The sequence below is a fragment of the Salmo salar genome, chromosome ssa02, assembly GCF_905237065.1.
Source record: "Salmo salar chromosome ssa02, Ssal_v3.1, whole genome shotgun sequence".
NCBI lineage: Eukaryota > Metazoa > Chordata > Actinopteri > Salmoniformes > Salmonidae > Salmo > Salmo salar.
Genome location: NC_059443.1, coordinates 88,602,018 through 88,624,359, shown reverse-complemented (window position 1 = coordinate 88,624,359; position 22,342 = coordinate 88,602,018). Strand labels below are relative to the sequence as shown.

The 22,342-nt window shown below is 40.9% G+C and overlaps 1 protein-coding gene and 1 long non-coding RNA gene across 3 annotated transcripts; both read left to right on the top strand.

Annotated features, from left to right (window-relative positions):
* Positions 1-910: 910 nt before the first annotated feature.
* LOC106566134 (uncharacterized) lies at positions 911-10,558 on the top strand. Of its 2 annotated transcripts, none has more exons than XR_006763362.1 (2): positions 911-992; positions 9,733-10,558. It is a non-coding gene; the product is annotated as an uncharacterized lncRNA (long non-coding RNA). The 2 variants fall into 2 exon arrangements; XR_006763358.1 differs by lacking the exon at positions 911-992 and adding an exon at positions 3,169-8,209.
* Positions 10,559-16,126: 5,568 nt separating this feature from the next.
* Positions 16,127-22,006, top strand: LOC106566132 (zinc finger protein 239-like). Its single transcript, XM_045711937.1, has 2 exons — positions 16,127-16,567; positions 19,407-22,006. Exons 1-2 carry the CDS (start codon positions 16,456-16,458, stop codon positions 20,210-20,212), a joined length of 918 nt encoding a protein of 305 aa, XP_045567893.1. The 5' UTR covers positions 16,127-16,455; the 3' UTR covers positions 20,213-22,006.
* The last annotated feature ends 336 nt before the right edge of the window (positions 22,007-22,342 follow it).

The window sequence follows — 22,342 nt, the reverse complement described above, 5'->3', positions numbered from 1 at the left end:
TAGACCTAGTCTGTTCATTATATACATCTACATGATGTATTGTTACACCATGTAGGAGCAGTATAGACCTAGTCTGTTCATTATATACATCTACATGATGTATTGTTACACCATGTAGGAGCAGTATAAACCCAGTCTGTTCATTATATACATCTACATGATGTATTGTTACACCATGTAGGAGCAGTATAGACCTACAGTAGCTGGCTACTTATTTAGATGTTGTTTGACTGAATGAAACTGCCTTAAATGTGCTGTAGTAAACATTTTTTATTCTCACTAATCAATCACCACATTCCTGTCTTTGTATGTTTCAATATAACAGTATTATTTAATTAAATCCATGTAAAATAATCTTTGTCTGAAAATAAAATCTGATCCTCAACTGCGTTTCCCTCCAGTCAGCAGACGGCGATGTGCGTCTTTCAGGCGATGCTGCAGCGTGACGTATAATCTAGTGGACGGTTCTTCATAAACAGCTCGTCAACCACCTCGGTAGCTTGCTAGCCAACATAGCCGAAAGATTCAAGCTGTTTATACGCTTTCGGTCTATATTATCTACTGTGTTTTAGACACAATTCTGTCGTATCTTCTTGTTAACCTATTTAATTTAATATAACGTTATTTTGTATTAGTCAGCTATAGTAGCTGGCTGGTTAAGTTAGCATTAGCCTGGTCGCTAATGATAGCTAGCTAGCTAACATCCCCGAACATGAGCTCCCTAAACTACTCCCCTCCTGTTAAAGAAGAGGAGGTCTGCTGGACGGAGAAAGAAGCTCTGGGGCTGAACATTGTCGTGAAAGAGGAGAAGGAAGAGGAGGATGTTACAGTAAAACAAGAAGTAGAGGGTGAGGCTGTTACAGTGAAAGAAGAAGAGGAAGACGTTTCAGTGAAAGAAGAGGATGATGCTGTTTTTGGAGTGAAGAAGGAAGGAGAGATTACTGTCACATTGAAAGATGAAGAGGTGGAGATAGGAGATCTGATTAACACCAGTAAGTACCGCCTTCAATTAGTTTTTAACTTTGGATATTCGGAGTTGGCTCGTCAATACCTCTTCAACGGAGGGCCCTGGGATGATGACTGATATGTCTAGAATCAGACCACGTAGAGAACAAGCTACCCCTTCTTTTCTCCGTTCCGTTTCCAAAAAGTGACTTAACATATATATTTGAGAAGGGTCTATCTGCTGACCGCAGACTGGGGGGCCACGGCATGTAGTGATTTTAATGTAGTGATGTTTTACTACACACCGTGACCCCCAATAGAGCCATGTGAGAGTTGGGTTGGCTACACCAAAGATTATGGATATACTGACAAGATGTCTCTCTGCCCTAACAAGGGGAGTCGTTGTCCACAAAGCTGCACTGTGGGTTGTCTATCTCCCACCTATCCTGTCTTTGGATTGGTGGATACATCTTATTATTGTAATCTATTGTTTATATTCTATGAGGGTTGTTGACGTCAACCGCCTGTATTCAATGGAGAGAGATGCTAAGCTACTAGCATGAATATGCATAGCGATCTGGAGACAACTCCTATAGTGTTTTTATCAAAGTTGTCGGTATGTCACGTGTCCACATAACAACTTAATCATTACGAAACTTCTGTTAGATCAAGTAAACCTCAAGTAGCAAATATGCCATTCATTTTGTTGTTGACCAAATTCAACACTTTCCACATTGGGTTGATAATTGTTTCCACTTGGATACAACCTACTGTAGCCTGCTGGCATGACCTAGAGAGTTACAACCTACTGTAACCTACTGGCATGACCTAGAGAGATACAACCTACTGTAACCTACTGGCATGACCTAGAGAGATACAACCTACTGTGACCTACTGGCATGACCTAGAGAGTTACAACCTACTGTAACCTACTGGCATGACCTAGAGAGTTACAACTTACTGTAACCTACTGGCTTGACCTAGAGAGCTAAAGTTTTAAAATTCCTGGATTTTAAATGAATATTTTCCAGTAATAATGATAAATTGTATCTTCCTATCCACATATTGGATCCCTCTCCTTTGTCGTTCACTCTACACCAATAACTGACAACTACTGTGGGACTCCCAATCATTCAGCCTGGATTCGAACCAGGGACTGTAGTGACGCCTCTTGTACTGAGATGCAGTGGCTTAGACCGCTGCATCCGTGTGTGTGTGTTAACTATTTAACTGTACTAGAATGCTTAAAAGGCCGCTAAAAGTTTTAATATCGGTTATCGGTATAATTTTTGGGGGCAAGGAAAATATTGGATATCGGTATTGGCCAAAAATGTAATATCGGTTTTAGGATATTGCGGTGAGAAAATCCCTCTATGCTCACACAGCTCTCCTGCACCTTTATCAGATCCTCAGCGATTCACGTCAGCCTCCAGAGAGGTAGTCAGGTGTAAAGTGCTGCAATCATCATGGTGTGTAACTGTTGTTTTGAGTGAGGCCATAACAGGCACAGTCTTGTTTCACAGATTAGTTCAATCTGCTTTGAAAGTATCAGAAACCTCTTGTATTCAGGTCTGAATCGTAGCCACGACCTCAGTTGAAATGAAAACTATCTCCGAGCATAGTAGCTTGATGGCCTCGAATGTTCATTTTAGCCCCCAGACAAAACCACACACCCGGGCAAAGTGCAAGTCTCTGGGCTTTCAGTCTCAGGAGAGGGCAGTGATGAAACTGGGTGTTGTAGGCCGGTAAAATATATATTTTTACTGCTAAATTCACAACACTTTAGAATACTGCTGGAGCAAACGGGAAACACATTGGGTTTTTACAGAAATGTTTGATGATTGACTAGGAATGCCTTGGTGACCACTGTTTTTTACACTGGCTATTATTTTAATGAACTCCCCCAAACAAGACCAAATCTGAACCAATCATAGACTTATATGTTTCACCAGTTTGGCCACACAGTACAGCACAGTAGACAACTAAGTAACTAGATACTCTGTTTGTCTTTGACAGGAGAGAGACCAGACTCTCCCTCTGACAGCGGGAAGAGTCCTTCAGGGGAATCAGACCCAGGGAAGAGTCCTTCAGGGGAATCAGACCCAGGGAAGAGTCCTTCAGGGGAATCAGACCCAGGGAAGAGTCCTTCAGGAGAATCAGACCCAGGGAAGAGTCCTTCAGGGGAATCAGACCCAGGGAAGAGTCCTTCAGGGGAATCAGACCCAGGGAAGAGTCCTTCAGGGGAATCAGACCCAGGGAAGAGTCCTTCAGGGGAATCAGACCCAGGGAAGAGTCCTTCAGGGGAATCAGACCCAGGGAAGAGTCCTTCAGGGGAATCAGACCCAGGGAAGAGTCCTTCAGGGGAATCAGACCCAGGGAAGAGTCCTTCAGGGGAATCAGACCCAGGGAAGAGTCCTTCAGGGGAATCAGCAGAATCAGGCCCAGAGATGCCCAAAGCAACAGGAGGACATCATCACTGCTCCCACTGTGGAAAGAGTTTTACCAAGTTAGGGAACCTGAATAGGCATGAGAGGACACACACAGGAGAAAAACCTTTCCAATGCTCCCAGTGTGGAAAGAGTTTTAATGAATTAGGGTACCTAGTAATACATAAGAGAATACACTATGGAGAGAAGCCTTACCACTGCTCCAACTGCGGAATGACTTTTACCTGGCCAGGAAGCCTGAAAACACATGAGAGAATTCACACTGGAGAAAATCCTTTCCAATGTTCACACTGTGGAAAGAATTTTACCCAGTTAGGGAACCTAAATCGGCACAAGAGGACACACACAGGAGAGAAGCCTTATCACTGTTCCCAGTGTGGAAAGAGTTTTAGGGGTTTAATGAGCCTAAAACAGCATGAGAGGACACACACAGGAGAAAAGCCTTACCAATGCACCATATGTGGAAAGAGATTTACCCTGTTAAAGTCCATGAAATTACATGGAAGAATACATACAGGAGAGAAGCATTATCAATGTTCCCAGTGTGGAAAGAATTTTAGGGGTTTAGTGAACCTGAAACGGCATGAGAGGACACACACACAAGAAAAGCCCTACCACTGCTCCCTGTGTGGAAAGAGTTTTACGAAGTTAGAGGGCCTGACTAGGCATGAGAGGACACACACAGGAGGGGATAAGACCACTGCTCCCTGTGTGGAAAGAGATTTACCCAGTTAAAGTCCATGAAATTACATGGAAGAATACATACAGGAGAGAAGCATTATCAATGTTCCCAGTGTGGAAAGAATTTTAGGGGTTTAGTGAACCTGAAACAGCATGAGAGGACACACACACACACACACACACACAAGAAAAGCCCTACCACTGCTCCCTGTGTGGAAAGAGTTTTACCAAGTTAGAGGGTCTGACTAGGCATGAGAGGACACACACAGGAGGAGATAAGACCACTGCTCCCTGTGTGGAAAGAGATTTACCAAGTTAGAGGGTCTGACTAGGCATGAGAGGACACACACAGGAGGGGATAAGACCACTGCTCCCTGTGTGGAAAGAGATTTAACCGGTTGAGGCATCTGAATAAGCATGAAAGAATACATACACAGGAGGAGAAGACATACCACTGCTCTCATTGTGGAAAGACATTTTCCCAGTCAGAAGACCTGAAAGCACATGAGAGAATAGAGAGACTGTGTTCTGACTTGTGTTTTTGACTGAAAATTAGTGTTTTAGTTTGGCACATTAAATCATATTGTTTAAATGAAATCATACATGAAAATCTGACCAAAACAACAGGCCTGTTTTTGTTGTTTTTTCATATTGATCATGTCTAAAATCAATTAAATATTTTAAGGTGTATTTTGTTTTTCTTTATTAGCTTTGATTGGTTGTATACAAGTATAAACCCTCTGTTGTTCATAATATGATTTGGATATTGCTAAATGTAAATGATTATATAAGGAAGGAAGTAGCCTTGGCTTGTCTGAGCCAGAACGGCTCACAGTAGCAGGAGCTGTTTCTGTAGTGTGAGGCAGCTTGATGTACAGTACTTCCCCTGGACAGGACTCTAGTCTATACAGTACCACAGTATAGTAACAGGACTCTAGTCTATACAGTACCACAGTATAGTAACAGGACTCTAGTCTATACAGTACCACAGTATAGTAACAGGACTCTAGTCTATACAGTACCACAGTATAGTAACAGGACTCTAGTCTATACAGTACCACAGTATAGTAACAGGAGCCTACCTCCTGTTTCTGTAGTGTGAGGCAGCTTGATGTACAAGTTCTTCCCCTGGACAGGACTCTAATCTATTAAGTTATTATATAGCTTCATTTCATTTTGCTATTCTTCACTCCAACCTTGAATTTGATTTGATATATGATTTGGATATTTCTAAATGACTTTGATTGGATACAGCTGCAGCCAAATATATTGGCACCCTTGCACTTAGAAATAATTCCCTATTTCTTCTCAAATCAGTCTAGTACCACTACTTTACTATGATGGTCTCCACACGTTATTGTACTAGCTCCATTACTATACTATGATGGTCTCCACACCTTTGTTATTGTACTAGCTCCACTACTATACTATGATGGTCTCCACACCTTGTTATTGTACTAGCTCCACTACTATACTATGATGGTCTCCACACCTTGTTATTGTACTAGCTCCACTACTATCTCCAGTACTATACTATGATGGTCTCCACACCTTGTTATTGTACTGGCTCCACTATGATACTATGATGGTCTCCACACCTTGTTATTGTACTGGCTCCACTACTATACTATGATGGTCTCCACACCTTGTTATTGTACTAGCTCCACTACTATACTATGATGGTGTCCACACCTTGTTATTGTACTGGCTCCACTACTATACTATGATGGTCTCCACATCTTGTTATTGTACTGGCTCCACTACTATACTATGATGGTCTCCACACCTTGTTATTGTACTGGCTCCACTACTAGTACTACTACTATACTATGATGGTCTCCACACCTTGTTATTGTACTAGCTCCACTACTATACTATGATGGTCTCCACACCTTGTTATTGTACTAGCTCCACTACTGTACTATGATGGTCTCCACACCTTGTTATTGTACTAGCTCCACTACTATCTCCACTACTATACTATAATGGTCTCCACACCTTGTTATTGTACTGGCTCCACTACTATACTATGATGGTCTCCACACCTTGTTATTGTACTAGCTCCACTACTATACTATGATGGTCTCCACACCTTGTTATTGTACGAGCTCCACTACTATACTATGATGGTCTCCACACCTTGTTATTGTACTAGCTCCACTACTATCTCCACTACTATACTATAATGGTCTCCACACCTTGTTATTGTACTGGCTCCACTACTATACTATGATGGTCTCCACACCTTGTTATTGTACTAGCTCCACTACTATACTATGATGGTCTCCACACCTTATTGTACAAGCTCCACTACTATACTATGATGGTCTCCACACCTTGTTATTGTACTAGCTCCACTACTATCTCCACTACTATACTATGATGGTCTCCACACCTTGTTATTGTACTGGCTCCACTACTATACTATGATGGTCTCCACACCTTGTTATTGGACTGGCTCCACTACTATACTATGATGGTCTCCACACCTTGTTATTGTACTGGCTCCACTACTAGTACTACTAATATACTATGATGGTCTCCACACCTTGTTATTGTACTGGCTCCACTACTATACTATGATGGTCTCCACACCTTGTTATTGTACTGGCTCCACTACTAGTACTACTACTATACTATGATGGTCTCCACACCTTGTTATTGTACTAGCTCCACTACTATACTATGATGGTCTCCACACGTTATGGTACTGGCTCCACTACTATACTATGATGGTCTCCACACCTTGTTACCTTACTGGCCCCACTACTATACTATGATGGTCCCCACCTTGTTATTGTACTGGCTCCACTACTAGTACTACTACTATACTATGATGGTCTCCACACCTTGTTATTGTACTGGCTCCACTACTGTACTATGAAGGTCTCCACACCTTGTTATTGTACTAGCTCCACTACTAGCTCCACTACTATACTATGATGGTCTCCACAAGTTGTTAATGCCTGAATTAAGAAAGTGTTTAGTGATTTCTGATTGTATGAGTCCTGTGGGAATAGGGTCCAAGGGGCAGCTAGTTGACCTCATTTTATGGACCATTTCAGAGACCTGTTGGGGTTGTCAATGAGAATGTGGTGAAACTGCAGCTGGGAGGCTCAGTGTGAAGCAGAGGGGCAGGTCTGAATCAAGGGGTAGATTGTACAGTGAAGTAAATGCTCTTCATTTCGTGTTCAGTGCCTCTTTGTATGCAGTCTGTTGATATACCAGGGACTGGGGATGTAGTTAGGTTTGTATGCAGTCTGTTGATATACCAGGGACTGGGGATGCAGTTAGGTTTGTATACAGTCTGGTGATATACCAGGGCCTGAGGATGTAGTTAGGTTTGTATACAGTCTGGTGATATACCAGGGCCTGAGGATGTAGTTAGGTTTGTATGCAGTCTGTTGATATACCAGGGCCTGAGGATGCACAGTTAGCTTTGTTTTCCTCTAGCTACTCTGCAGTTTGCTCCCAGCAGCTTTCATAGAACGTAGATCACTGTTAAACTAGGCAGCAGAGCGTTTGTTTGACTGAATGAATATGACATTGACTTAAATGCAGCGTTAGATGTAAAGTTTAAATTCTCATTCATTACTAATCAATCAACACATGCTTTCCTTGGACGTATCAATATAATATTATTATTTAGTGAAATACATTTTAAAAATACCCTTTTTTGTCAGGAAATAAAATAAACTTTTCCTTATACTGCGTTACCCACTCCAGTCAGCTGATAACGATGCTGCCAGTGTGACGTATAATCTAGTGGACGGGACACTTCAACAACAACAGCGAGTCAGTCACTTCAGTAGCTTGCTAGGCGACGTAGCCTAAACGTTCAAGCTTTTTAGACTGTTTCTGTCCATACTTGCCTATGTGTTTTAAACATACTTCTGTTTTATAGCGAGTTGCCCCATTTATTTTCTTATTTACGTTGTTAGTCAGGCAGATGTCTTAAATTTGCCTAGCGCTAGGCTAGTCGCTAATGCTAACTAGCTAGCTATTATCCCCGACCATGAGTTCACTAAGCTACTCTCCTCCTGCTAAAGAAGAGGTCTGCTGGACGGAGGAAGAAGCTCTGGGGCTGAACATTGTCGTGGAAGAGGAGGATGTCACAGTAAAACAAAAAGTAGAGGGTGAGGCTGTTACAGTGAAAGAAGAAGAGAAAGACGTTTCAGTGAAAAAGGAGGAGAAAGAGGGGGATGCAGTTTTTGGAGTAAATGCTTTTAGATTGCTGGGTGGGGGGATAGGAGGGCCTTCAGAAAGTATTCACACCCCTTGACTTGTCCCACATTTTGTTGTGTTACAGCCTGAATTTAAAATGGATTCAATATCCCATAATGTCAAAGTGGAATTACGTTTTTGGAAATGTTTACACATTTAATTAAAAGCCTAATTAAGTTCAAGAGTAAAGGTTTTGCTTAAAAAGTCACACAATAAGTTGCATGGACTCACTCTGTGTGCAATAATAGTGTTTAACGTGATATTTGAATGAATACCTCATCTCTGTACCCCACACATACAATTATCTGTAATGTCCCTCAGTTGAGCAGTGAATTTCAAACACAGATTCAACCACAAAGACCAGGGAGGTTTTCCAATGCCTCGCAAAGAAGGGCACCTATTGGTAGATGGGTAAAAAAAAAGCAGACATTGAATATCCCTTTGAGCATGGTGAAGTTATTAATTACACTTTAGATGGTGTATCAATACACACAGTCACCACAAAGATACAGGCGTCCTTCCTAACTCAGTTGCTGGAGAGGAAGGAAACCGCTCAGAGATTTCACCATGAGGCCAATGGTGACTTTAAAATAGTTAGTGTTTAATGGTTGTGATATGAGAACTGCGGATGGATCAACAACATTGTAGTTACTGCACAATACTAACCTAAATGACAGAGTGAAAAGAAGGAACCATTCCCAGTCAGAGGACCTGAAATCACATGAGAGAATAGAGAGACTGTTGGCACTAAAGTAATACTGCAAAAGAATGTGGCAAAAAAATGTATACTGCAAAAGAATGTGGCAAAGAAATGAACTTTATATCCTGAATACAAAGCGTTATGTTTGGGGAGGGTTTGGCTGGTAGGGACATCCTTGTCCTATTGTGCTCTAGCGACTCCTTGTGGCGGTCAGCATGCACGCTGACTTCGGTCGCCAGCTGGACAGTGTTTCCTCTGACACATTGGTGTGGCTGGCTTCCGGGTTAAACGAGCAGTGTGTCAGGATGTGCACTGTGGCTTGGCAGGGTCGTGTTAAAGAGGACGCATGGCTCTCGACCTTCGCCTCTCCCCCGAGTCCGTAGGGGAGTTGCAATTGGATATCATGAAATTGGTGAGAAAAAGGTGTAAAAGTACCAAAAATATGTATATATATATATACACTGGTACTGAAATTAGATTTGTTGATGATCTGGCAGATGTGTAAAACCATGTAAACACCTGCAAGACTTCGGTTGGAAGTGAATCACCTGCCTGGACATCCTAAGAAGCACACAGAGACCTGCATTTTGAAGTGGGTTTAATAATACTTGTGAAAACTGACTTCAGGTGATTGAGGGATCTAGTCTAGATTAAACGTCATAGGAAGTTTTATCATGTGGAGGTTTCATTCAGGTCTCTGTTTAGTTAATTAAATAATCTGTTTGTCTTTGACAGGAGAGAGACCAGACTCTCCTTCTGACAGCAGGAAGAGTCCTTCAGAGGAACCAGACCCTGAGATGTTCAAACCAGCAGGACGACATCACTGCTCCCAGTGTGGAAAGAGTTTTACTCAGTTAGGGAGCCTGAGAACACATAAGAGAATACACACTGGAGAGAAGCCTTACCACTGCTCCTTGTGCGGAAAGAGTTTTAGGTGGTTAGGGAGCGTGGAAAGGCATGAGAGGACACACACAGGAGAAAAGCCTTTCCATTGTTCCCATTGTGGAAAGAGTTGTACACAGTTAGGGAGCCTGAAGGAGCATGAGAGAATACACACAGGAGAAAAGCCTTACCAATGTTCCCATTGTGGAAAGCATTTTGCCCAGTTAGGAAACCTGAACCAGCATGAGAGGATACACACAGGAAAAAAGACGCACCACTGCTCCCACTGTGGAAAGAGATTTACCCGCTTAAGGTACCTGAAAGAGCATGAAAGAATACATACAAATACACAAGAGGAGAAGACATACCATTGCTCTCATTGTGGAAAGACATTCTCCCAGTCAGAGGACCTGAAATCACATGAGAGAATAGAGAGGCTGTGTTCTGACTTGTGTTTTTGACTGAGAATTTGTGATTTTGTTTGGACTGTCAGACTTGAGTTCCCTTTGTGTAATGTTAGTGCACAATTTTTTTATTGCGATTAATCCATTGTCTGGAAGGGTTAAAAATACACTGAAAACATCCAAAATACATCCTGTGTACTGTTAAAATCTACAATGCCATGTAAAAACAAGATGACATTGAGGTTAAATAAAGGGTGCTTTATCAATGTAACATATTTTGACACGTCCACTGTGGGGCTCTGTAGAGTCATAATATCCATAACAACTACAGGTCAAACAGGGAAATGGTTCACATCGTTTTTCCACCATTCATTTTTACCATAGGGCTGTGTTTTGTTTAGGCTCACCGTGGTGTGACGTTTTGATAACCATGTAAATCTCTCTAGGTCAAGGTGACTGAGGACACACAGTGTGTTGTGAATTTATTGTAATGTTTTTAAAATGGTATAACTGCTTTTATTTTAGCTGGACCCCAGGAAGAGTAGCTGCTGCCTTGGCAGGAACTAATGGGGATCCATAATAAACCCCAGGAAGAGTAGCTGCTGCCTTGGCAGGAAGTAATGGGGATCCATAATAAACCCCAGGAAGAGTAGCTGCTGCCTTGGCAGGAACTAATGGGGATCCATAATAAACCCCAGGAAGAGTAGCTGCTGCCTTGGCAGGCACTAATGGGGATCAATAATAAACCCCAGGAAGAGTAGCTGCTGCCTTGGCAGGAACTAATGGGGATCCATAATAAACCCCAGGAAGAGTAGCTGCTGTCTTGGCAGGAACTAATGGGGATCAATAATAAACCCCAGGAAGAGTAGCTGCTGCCTTGGCAGGAACTAATGGGGATCCATAATAAACCCCAGGAAGAGTAGCTGCTGCCTTGGCAGGCACTAATGGGGATCCATAATAAACCGCAGGAAGAATAGCTGCTGCCTATATTTGTCTCTCTTTACTCTCGGATTCTAAAATGCTAATTAGCGTCAAAGTAGACGACATGCAAGACTACAAATCCCTACAAGCTCCTGCATGTCATCTCTAGCCGACACCTTTCACAGAACAGTTCACTGAATTGTCCATTGAAATAAATGTTGACAATTTAATCATTGCTACATTAGGCCTGATTGGTGGAGTGCTGCAGAGATGGTTGTCCTTCTGGAAGGTTCTCCCATCTCCACAGAGGAACTCTGGAGCTCTGTCAGAGTGAACATCGGGTTCTTGTTCACCTCCCTGACCAAGGCCCTTCTCCCCCTATTTCTCAGTTTGGCTGGGTGTCCAGCTCTAGGAAGAGTCTTGGTGGTTCCAAACTTCTTCCATTTAAGAATGATGGAGGCCACTTTGTTCTTGGGGACCTTCAATGCTGCAGACATTTTTTGGAACCCTTCCCCAGATCTGTGCCTTGACACAATCCTGTCTCAGAGCTCTATGGACAATTCCTTTGGACCTCATGGCTTGGTTTTTGCTCTGACATGCACTGTCAGCTGTGGGACCTTACATAGACAGATGTCTGCCTTTCAAATCATGTCCAATCAATTGCATTTACCACAAGTGGACTCCAATCAAGTTGTAGAAACATCTCAAGGATAATCAATGGAAGCAGGATGCATCTGAGCTCAATTTCGAGTCTCACAGCAAAAGGTCTGAATACCTAAGTAAATACATTTGCAAAAATCTCTAAAAACCTGTTTTCACTTTGTCATTATGGGGTATTGTGATGTCATTATGGGGCATTGTGTGTAGATTGATGAGGGGGGAAAAAAGTACATTTTAGAATAAGGCTGTAACGTAACAAAATGTGGAAAATGTGAAGGGGTCTGAATACTTTACCTTTCTACCGCAGTTTTGTACATGACCAAATCAAAGTTTACACACTGTCATGTGATACGTGATATAGAAAAGTCCAATCTTAGGAGAGTACATGGGAGGCACTATACTGTGTGTCTGCAGGTGTCTATCTTGTCAAAACCACTGATACAGGTGCCCCTCCACCCTCTGGTGGGATGGATCATGTCTATAGAGAAACCTAGATTCAAATACTTAGATTTGTGTGTATTGGGTATATGTTGTGCAATTGTTAGATATTACTGCACTGTCGGAGCTAGAAACACAAGCATTTCACTACACCCACAATAATATCTGCTCAACACGTGATGTAACCAATAAAATGTGATTTTGATTTGAAATAAACGTCCTATTTATCAAAGGTGCTTTTGTCTGGGGTCAAAATGACTCCAAAGGATTTGAATTTGTTAAAAGTCCATATTGATACAGAAACACTAAACCATGATTTAGATTTACTAACAACAAGTTGATTGACAAAGTTATGAAAAATTTAATAGAATTGAATAAACCACATTTTGGCTATGATAAAAGATATGCCTCTGGGGTCAAAATGAACTATGTCAGAAGTATGGTTCAATGCAAATATGTAGTGGGTGTAAAGTTTGTTTTAAATTCTCACTCATTAAACACGAATCAATCAACACATGCTTCTTTTTGATCGACTTAATATAATATTACACTTTTATGAAATAAATGAAAAATAAACGTTTGGTTCCTCAACTGCGTTGCCCACTCCAGTCAGCAGATGGCGATGTGCGTCTTTTAGGTTCAGGCGATGCTGCCAGTGTGACGTATAATCTAGTGGACGGGACGCTCCTTCAACAACAACAGCTAGTCAGACCCCTCGGTAGCTTTCTAGCAAACATAGCTACAACATTCACGCTCTTTATACTGTTTTGGTGTATATTAGTCTGTGTATTAAACACACTTCTGTCGTATGTACTTGTTGGCCCATTTAATTATATATTTACGTTGTTTGTCAGCTAGCTGGTTTGCTAAGTTAGCTTAGAACTAGACTAGTCGCTAATGCTAGCTAGCTAACATCTCCGACCATGAGTTCACTAAGCTACTCTCCTCCTGCTAAAGAAGATGTCTGCTGGACGGAGAAAGAAACTCTCGTGAAAGAGGAGGAGGAGGAGAAAGATGTTACAATACAAAAACAAGTGGAGGGTGAAGCTGTTACCGTGAAAGAAGAAGAGAAAGACGTTTCAGTGAAAGAAGAGGAAGACGCGTTCAGAGTGAAAGAGGAGGAGGATCTTACTGTACAAGAAGAGGAGGATGTTGTTTTTGGAGTGAAAGAGGAGGAGGGGGAGATGACTGTCACATCGAAAAAGGAAGAGGAGGAAATTGGATATCTGGGCCCGGTTTCCCAAACGCATCTTAAGGCATCCAATGGTTCTAACGGTGAACTTAGCCATAAGATGGTTTTGAGAAACCGTTCCCTGATTAACACTAGTAAGTACTGTCTTAAAAACAGAGGCACAAACTCTGCAGTTGTTGAAATCTGCAATTGCTACATCCATATTTGGCCTTTAAATTATTAATTTATAGCCATTGATTCTTGAAGAATATAACACATGCCTCATGAGCTTAGTTCAACTGTTGTACCCCATCAGAGCCCCAAATAAGCTTTTTTTACTCCAATGTTTAGAAACAATGTAAATCAACACTGTATAGCCTCAACATGGTTAAAACTATAATGTTGATATCATGGATGGTCAGTCCTTGGTCTGTCTATGAATTTGAGAGTAGTTACATTTCTCCAGCCCCATCATCAACTTATAACCAAACAGTGGTGGAATTACAGCTTTGTTATTGTTTCAACTGCAGATTGACAGATTGTTGTGTGGCTTTTTTTAAATCAAGGATTTAAACAGAAACAAAATGGCAGCCCAGAGACCTAAGCTGTGTTAGAATACTCATACTAACCGTACTATTTGTGATGTTAACTGAGTATATAGTGTGCTTATTGGTCATAGTATGATGTAGTTAGTATGCCAAAAGTTCCTGGATGTCGTACTAAATTCGCCAAAACACGAAGTATACGAGCAGTGGCCACTATTTCCGTGCTTTTAGGGCCCATAATGCAATTCTTCATAAACCAGGTTGGCCAGTTGAGAACAAGTTCTCATTTACAACTGCGACCTGGGCGTGGCTTTTCAGATTTGAAGAAAATGGAGGAAAATATTCAGCCGAAGTCCAACGAGAGCCGATACAAATTCATTGCTTTAACCTCTATGGGCTAGGTGGGACGCTTGCGTCCCACCTACTCAACAGCCAGTGTAATCCCGTGGCGCGATATTCAAATACCTTAGAAATGCTATTACTTCAATTTCTCAAACATGACTATTTCACACCATTTTAAAGACAAGACTCTCGTTAATCTAACCACACTGTCCGATTTCAAAAAGGCTTTACAACGAAAGCAAAACATTAGATTATGTCAGCAGAGTACCCAGCCAGAAATAATCAGACACCCATTTTTCAAGCTAGCATATAATGTCACATAAACCCAAACCACAGCTAAATGCACCACTAACCTTTGATGATCTTCATCAGATGACAATCCTAGGACATTATGTTATACAATACATGCATGTTTTGTTCAATCAAGGTCATATTTATATCAAAAACCAGCTTTTTACATTAGCATGTGACTAGCATTCCCACCGAACACTTCTGGTGAATTTACTAAATTACTCACGATAAACGTTCACAAAAAACAACCATTATTTTAAGAATTATAGATACAGAACTCCTTTATGCACTCGCTATGTCCGATTTTAAAATAGCTTTTCGGTGAAAGCACATTTTGCAATATTCTGAGTAGATAGCCCGGCCATCACAGGCTAGCTATTTTGACACCCACCAAGTGTGGTACTCACCAAACTCCGATTTACTATTAGAAAAGTTTGATTACCTTTGCTGTCTTCGTCAGAATGCACTCCCAGGACTTCTACTTCAATAACAAATGTTGGTTTGGTTCAAAATAATCCATAGTTATATCCAAATAGCGGCGTTTTGTTCGTGCGTTCAAGACACTATCCGATGGGTAAAGAAGGGTGACGCGCCCGACGTGTTTCGTGACAAAAAAATTCAAAATATTCCATTACCGTACTTCGAAGCATGTCAACCGCTGTTTAAAATCAATTTTTATGCAATTTTTCTTGTAAAAAAGCGATAATATTCCGACCGGGAGTGGTTGTTTTCGTTCAAAGAGAGAGAAAGTAAACATGGTATCGGCTCGGGCATGCGCCTCCAGTCTCATTGTTCTCAGATCGACCACTTACAAAATGCGCTAATGTTTTTCATCCAGGGCCTGCAAAGCCACCATTCAGCTTTCTGGCACCTTCTGAGAGCCTATGGGAGCGTTAGAAAATGGCACGTCATGCCAGAGATCCCCTGTTTTGGTTAGAGATGATCAAGAAGGCCATGAAATGGTCAGAGAGAGCGCTTCCTGTTTGGAATCTTCTCAGGTTTTGGCCTGCCAAATGAGTTCTGTTATACTCACAGACACCATTCAAACAGTTTTAGAAACTTTAGGGTGTTTTCTATCCAAATCAAACAATTATATGCATATTCTAGTTACTGGGCAGGAGTAGTAACCAGATTAAATCGGGTACGTTTTTTATCCGGCCGTGCAAATACTGCCCCCTAGCCCCAACAGGTTAACTAATTATGACAAATGTTAAGAAAATGTTGAGCAATGTAATAAAGTAGTGACTTTTCAAATAAGTTACCTCACACGTTATTTTGGCTGACAATTTGTTAGCATGTTATTACAGCAGTATGTATCGGTATGTTATCTAGCTACCTAACGTTAGTTGGCTACTTATACATCAAACTTGCCAGTATATTAACCATATTCTATCTAACTAACTACCCAACGTTTATTGACTTGATTATTCCCGTCATTCTTAGCTTAGCTAAATGGTATAGTCGTTGTGCTTTCTCAATGGACATTCGGGTGCTTTCATAAATTCACTCTGGCTATCTACTCCAAATTCAGAGCACTCTCGTCTGAGTGTACCTGAGCGCAGTGTTTAACTATCCCTGTAAACACGCTGGAGGATTCAGTATCCATTGAAGAGCTTGAACGATTCATTGACGAGAGATACTTACGAACTCAAAGAAATGTCGCTGGTTTCAGAGGATTCCAGCATCATCGTTGTTAAGGACAACCAACCCAATCAACAAAACAAAACCAAGTTGGCCAATAGGTATCAGCGATGGAACCAAACCATCCCCTAGTAAGAGGGCGAGTGGGGAGAGGTTTACTGATATGGATGTTGACTTGGATATATTACGAGAGGACATCAATGCATTATGTGCCAGTCTAGAATTCAGCCAACGTCAGATTGATGATCTAAGGAGAGAGAACACGGAGCTGAAAGGTACTGTAGACTCTATTTATGGCAAGGTGGAGGTGGTACAAAGGGATGAAAGGTTCTGTAGACTCTATTCATGGCAAGGTGGAGGTGGTACAAAGGGATGAAAGGTACTGTAGACTCTATTCATGGCAAGGTGGAGGTGGTACAAAGGGATGAAAGGTGCTGTAGACTCTATTCATAGCAAGGTGGAGGTGGTACAAATGGAGATCAAACAACTTAACAACTTGGTAGACAGATATTCAGTAAATACTAGGAATAGATTGGTAGCGAGGTTGCATAGCAACAGCATCAACTTCTGGTAGACAGGCGTAGTGCTAGTACGCTCAACTGAAAGGATACAGTTCGTTTACAGTTTACTAACATGAACTAATAGTATAGATGGATTGGTAGACAGGCATAGCGCTAGTACGCTCAACTGAAAGGATCCAGTTTGTTTAAAGTTTACTAACATGAACTAATAGTAGAGATGGATTGGTAGACAGGCGTAGCACTAGTACGCTCAACTGAAAGGATACAGTTTGTTTACAGTTTACTAACATGAACTAATAGTATAGATGGATTGGTAGACAGGCATAGCACTAGTACGCTCAACTGAAAGGATACAGTTTGTTTACAGTTTACTAACATGAACTAATAGTAGAGATGGATTGGTAGACAGGCGTAGTGCTAGTACGCTCAACTGAAAGGATACAGTTTGTTTACAGTTTACTAACATGAACTAATAGTAGAGATGGATTGGGTCTTTGGTTGGATCAAACGTCTTCTCTGCCTGAGTGTGATGTTTACGATGTCTGCCCACTCTCAACCTAGCCTTGGGGATGGGCGGTAAACCATATTTTACTATATACCAGTATTGATGCACGGACCGGTTTGGGTTTTTACTTTACCTTCTATAAGGGTATTTCAATGTTTGGTTTGTTAAATGTGATGCGCAATTCCGTCACGTTCCTTTATTCAGGACATTTAGAATGACAACCCATTACAGAGTAGCCTAGTGGGATTATTCACAACATTATCTGGTGATCAGGTCATGACAAAGACATTTTAGTTTCCATGTTTCACCTAAAATATTAAATGATTTATAGTCCTAGGTCTATGTTGTTGTTAGGTGAAGTTATGGGTCCTACAGTAGGTCTATGTTATTGTTAGGTGAAGTTATGGGTCCTACAGTAGGTCTATGTTGTTGTTAGGTGATGTTATGGGTCCTACAGTAGGTCTACGTTGTTGTTAGGTGATGTTATGTGTCCTACAGGTCTGTATTATTGTATGGGCCAATGTGTTTAACACTTTGTGTACAAATCCTCATTGTCAGGCTGATGGCAAAGCTAGCCAAAGAGCATTTTACTGGTTGAAGTGTTTTTTAAGTATAAAGCAGTTGATTTGTGGCAATAACACAAACATATTAACCAGGACATTCAAACGAGCCTTACAATTCTAATCCAAAAGTAATGTGAAATGCACTCATAAGCAACCTGTAAATGGAGGCTATATTTGCTGTCAGCCTATGAGAACTCCCCTGAGTTTTCCCCCACGGTGGTGAATTAGTGAATAGACACAGAGCTTAATGTGAGTTTCCTTGAGTAGCACTCCTGATCTTGCACTGATGGTGCGCTGTAATATTCAGAATACATTGTGAAAAACTAAAATCTTTGCTCACCATTTTTGCTCCAGGCAGATATACTACATCCATAACTAGTGGTTTCCTCATTACCAGATATACTACATCCATAACTAGTGGTTTCCTCATTACCAGATATACTACATCCATAACTAGTGGTTTCCTCATTAACAGATATACTACATCCATAACTAGTGGTTTCCTCATTACCAGATATACTAAATCCAGAACTAGTGGTTTCCTCATTATCAGATATACTACATCCATAACTAGTGGTTTCTTCATTACCAGATATACTACATCCATAACTAGTGGTTTCCTCATTAGCAGATATACTACATCCATAACTAGTGGTTTCCTCATTACCAGATATACTAAATCCATAACTAGTGGTTACCTCATTATCAGATATACATGTAACGCTCGTCGTTGAAGGGGGACCAAAACGCAGCGGGTAAAGTGCTCATCCTCTTATTTATTAAAGAAAACACTTAAACAATAGAAAACAAACGACGAAAACAGTCCAGTAAGGTGCATAGACTATACTAGAAACAACCACCCACAAAACCCAGTGAAAACAAACACAACTAAATATGGCCTCCAATTAGAAACAACAACAACCAGCTACCTCTAATTGGAGGTCATTGACAAAACTCACATAGAACTAGAAAAGCTAGATAAACATAGAAATAAGAAAACTAGAACCTAAACCCACAATACCCATCCACACAAAACAAACACCCCCTGCCACGCCCTGACCAACTACAATGACAAATAACCCCTTTTACTGGCCAGGACGTGACACTACATCCATAACTAGTGGTTTCCTCATTACCAGATATACTACATCCATAACTAGTGGTTTCCTCTTTACCAGATATGCTACATCCATAACTAGTGGTTTCCTCATTAGCTTGGAGATTGCAACCAAATTGTGTGTGTGTCGCCCTCGTGACGCAATTTTAGCAAACACAGAAAGGGGCCTATATTGGAGACCAAAAGTCGTCTGGCACACTGCTTAGGGGTTCAGTAACTGTAATATGTGAAAACAAGACAAAATATGACTATTGTTGCTCACTTGACTGTCTTAAGACAAGTGTCAAATTCCCAGACATCATTTGTTGTATAACTTCATGGGTACGCTCTGGGCATCACCTCAAATAAACAATGGATTTCTTCTGTTGTGGGACTTTAACCATCTCTCTGACTTTGTCGTTCACACAGGAGAGAGACGTGACTATTGTGGATCCTCTGGGGAGCCTCAACAACATCATGATGCTGACGAGGCAGAGAAAGGTCTCTCCAGATCAGAACACCTCAAGAAACACCAGCGAGAACACACAGGAAAGAAACCTCACCACTGTTTTGAGTGTGGGAAGAGTTACTTAAGATCAAATTCACTGAAAGTACACCTGAGAATACACACTGGAGAGAAACCGCATTGCTGCTCTGACTGTGGGAAGAGATTCACCTCTTCAGTAGACCTTACAATACATCAGAGAATTCACACTGGAGAGAAACCTTATGGCTGTGATCAATGTGGGAAAAGTTTTACTCAGCCAAGCAACCTGAAATCACACCAGAGAATACACACAGGAGAGAAACCATATAGCTGTAATCAATGTGGGAAGAGTTTTATTCAGTCAAGCAGCCTGATAGTACACCGGAGAACACACACAGGAGAGAAATTGTATAGCTGTAATCAGTGTGGGAAGAGTTTCACTCAGTCAAGCAGCCTGATAGTGCACCAGAGAACACACACAGGAGAGAAGCCATATAGCTGTACTCAATGTGGGAAGAGTTTTGTTACATCTGGCTGTCTGAAGACACACCAGAGAACACACACAGGAGAGAAACCTTATAGTTGTGATCAATGTGGGAAGAGTTTTACTCAGCCAAACAGCCTGATAGTACATCTGAGAACACACACTGGAGAGAAATCTTATAGCTGTGATCAATGTGACAAGAGGTTCTCCGATAAAAGATTTCTGATCAAACATCAGAAAATACATGAAGGAGTTGTTTCATGATATCAATGACATAATGTCACAATGTAGAATGTTTTAACATTGTAGAAGGAGTATTTTAATGATGTCACAATGTAGAATCCTAAACGTTTGTCCCCTGTTCTATTGATTTCAACATGATATGGATATTAGCCTCAGGGGAAAATACAGGCTCTGAATTGGAAGAGTACCGTTTATGAGATTTAACAAAAAGTGTTGTGTAAGACTTACCACGTTGGCCAAATCAAAATGTAACACTTCAAAATGTAGCTAGCTGTCTTCTTCAGGTTGTCCTCTAACCAGTGAGGTAAAAGATATCTCCCTTTTCCATGTGTTTTTTTAGTTGTGTTAGTTTCAACAACAGTACAACCTGATTTCACCCCTAATCGATATCAGTGATTTATTGCTACTTGTCAAAACAACAGTTTTGGTGCTTGTGCAGTTTATAAGGACCTTGTTTAAAAAATACAAGTAATATGATTATTGTGGCAGATGTTTGTGTAAATAGTATGGCCCATTTTATGTTTGGGTTTTCAATATATCACAAACTGTTTCTGCATTTTGGTTATTGATTTGGACACGTTAAAACTGTGTTTGACATTGGGGCTATCCCACCTAGCAACATGTCATTGAAAAGACGTTGAAAAGAAGACAAGGCCTGACATTCAATATACGTTCGGTTTTAGTTGAAAATATGTATTTTCAGGTCGTTTGACTTGAAAACAACTTAATTTCAACTTTCTTGCAGCCTATACACATGGACGTATAATATATTGTATATAATAAATTGGTCAACTAACAAGAAGAGTTCGTTTTAGGAAGACGAGAGTTATAGAAGCTAGTGAGTTTTTTCAGAAATTAAGATTGTAGAAAAATATATATATTTAGAAATGTGTTTTTTCCTGTTTTTAATTGTTGACAGCCAGTAGACACCATGTTTATATTGTAGGAGGTGAAGCATTGTAGTTGATTATAATGTGAAATGGAAGTTGTTTTCTGTTGGTGGTGAGCAAACTTGTCCAACAAAAAACATTGGATAAATGTGTTGTCATAAGGGGGACGGTGTTACAGGCTTTGGTTTTTCCATTTATGTTTTGAGGTTGGACGCTAGCACGTATAGCTTGTTAGCACGTAGTGCTCGTTAGCACGTCTAGCTCGTTAGCCCGTACAGCTCGTTAGCACGTAGGACGCACTGATTGGTGTCACCTCGTTAGTCAGTATGTGTTACACCTGTGCTTGCTTGTCTATCTCGTTAGTGGGAAGGTGTTTCACCTGAGCTGGTCCAGGTTCTATTTAAGAGTGTCTGGCCCAGTGCTCCAGTTGTCTTGATACATGTGGAGAGTCAACACCTTTAGTTGCGCCACCTTTTTGGTTTGCTTCCTGTCTTTAAGTTTGGTGTGGGTTTTTCTTTTGTTTTCCTCTTCTTGGGCAGATTTAGTGGGTCTCATGGTGGGTGTCTTTTATGTCCCAGTTGTTGTTACTAGTCAACTTTCAGTGGACACCCCCATAGTGTCTTTCAGATCCTCTCCTAAAACCCCACCTGTTTAGTTGTGGTTGTTGTCAGTGATTCTTTGTTAGTTCTCTTTTCTATTTAAGTGACATTACTGGGGGGGTTTTTGCTGGGGAACGTAACAACAATGTGGTAAAACAAGCTTATATTTTGGGTTGGATGTTGCATCCAATTATTTTAATCAATGGAATTTTCTTAGAATGATCACTAGTCTTTCAGTTGTTAATCTAAATATTTGTTTTTTCCTGTGAAGCCATTGCGTTGCATCCATGTCTGAAATGTGCTGTATAAATAAAGCTTGATTTGAACATTTTGTAAAACAAATGAACCCAGTGACTGACCAATAACACACTCTTGCTAAACCAATGAACAAATATGTGCAAAATCAACTTATCTTATGTCAATCTTAGTATGAAACAGAGTATAAATTCAGTATATCTTCCACTGTCAAAATAGTGCATGATATGTAAGTTTAGTATCACTTTTCAACCAACCTAGTTCATTTGTTGAAATCAACAATATGTCAAAGGATTCAACTACTGAAAACAAACTAACAAATGGATCAAACAGATCAATTCCCTAGTATGAAAAACAGTATCACTTTTCCAGCCTGCTGAAGGTGGAGTGGTAAACACCACCCCCGG

Excerpts from the sequence above, each read along its gene's own strand:
- LOC106566132 (XM_045711937.1), top strand. The coding sequence starts at position 16,456 with ATGGATGTTGACTTGGATATATTACGAGAGGACATCAATGCATTATGT. Across the intron at positions 16,568-19,406 it reads AGAGAACACGGAGCTGAAAG|GAGAGAGACGTGACTATTGT; the intron begins GTACTGTAGACT and ends TCGTTCACACAG.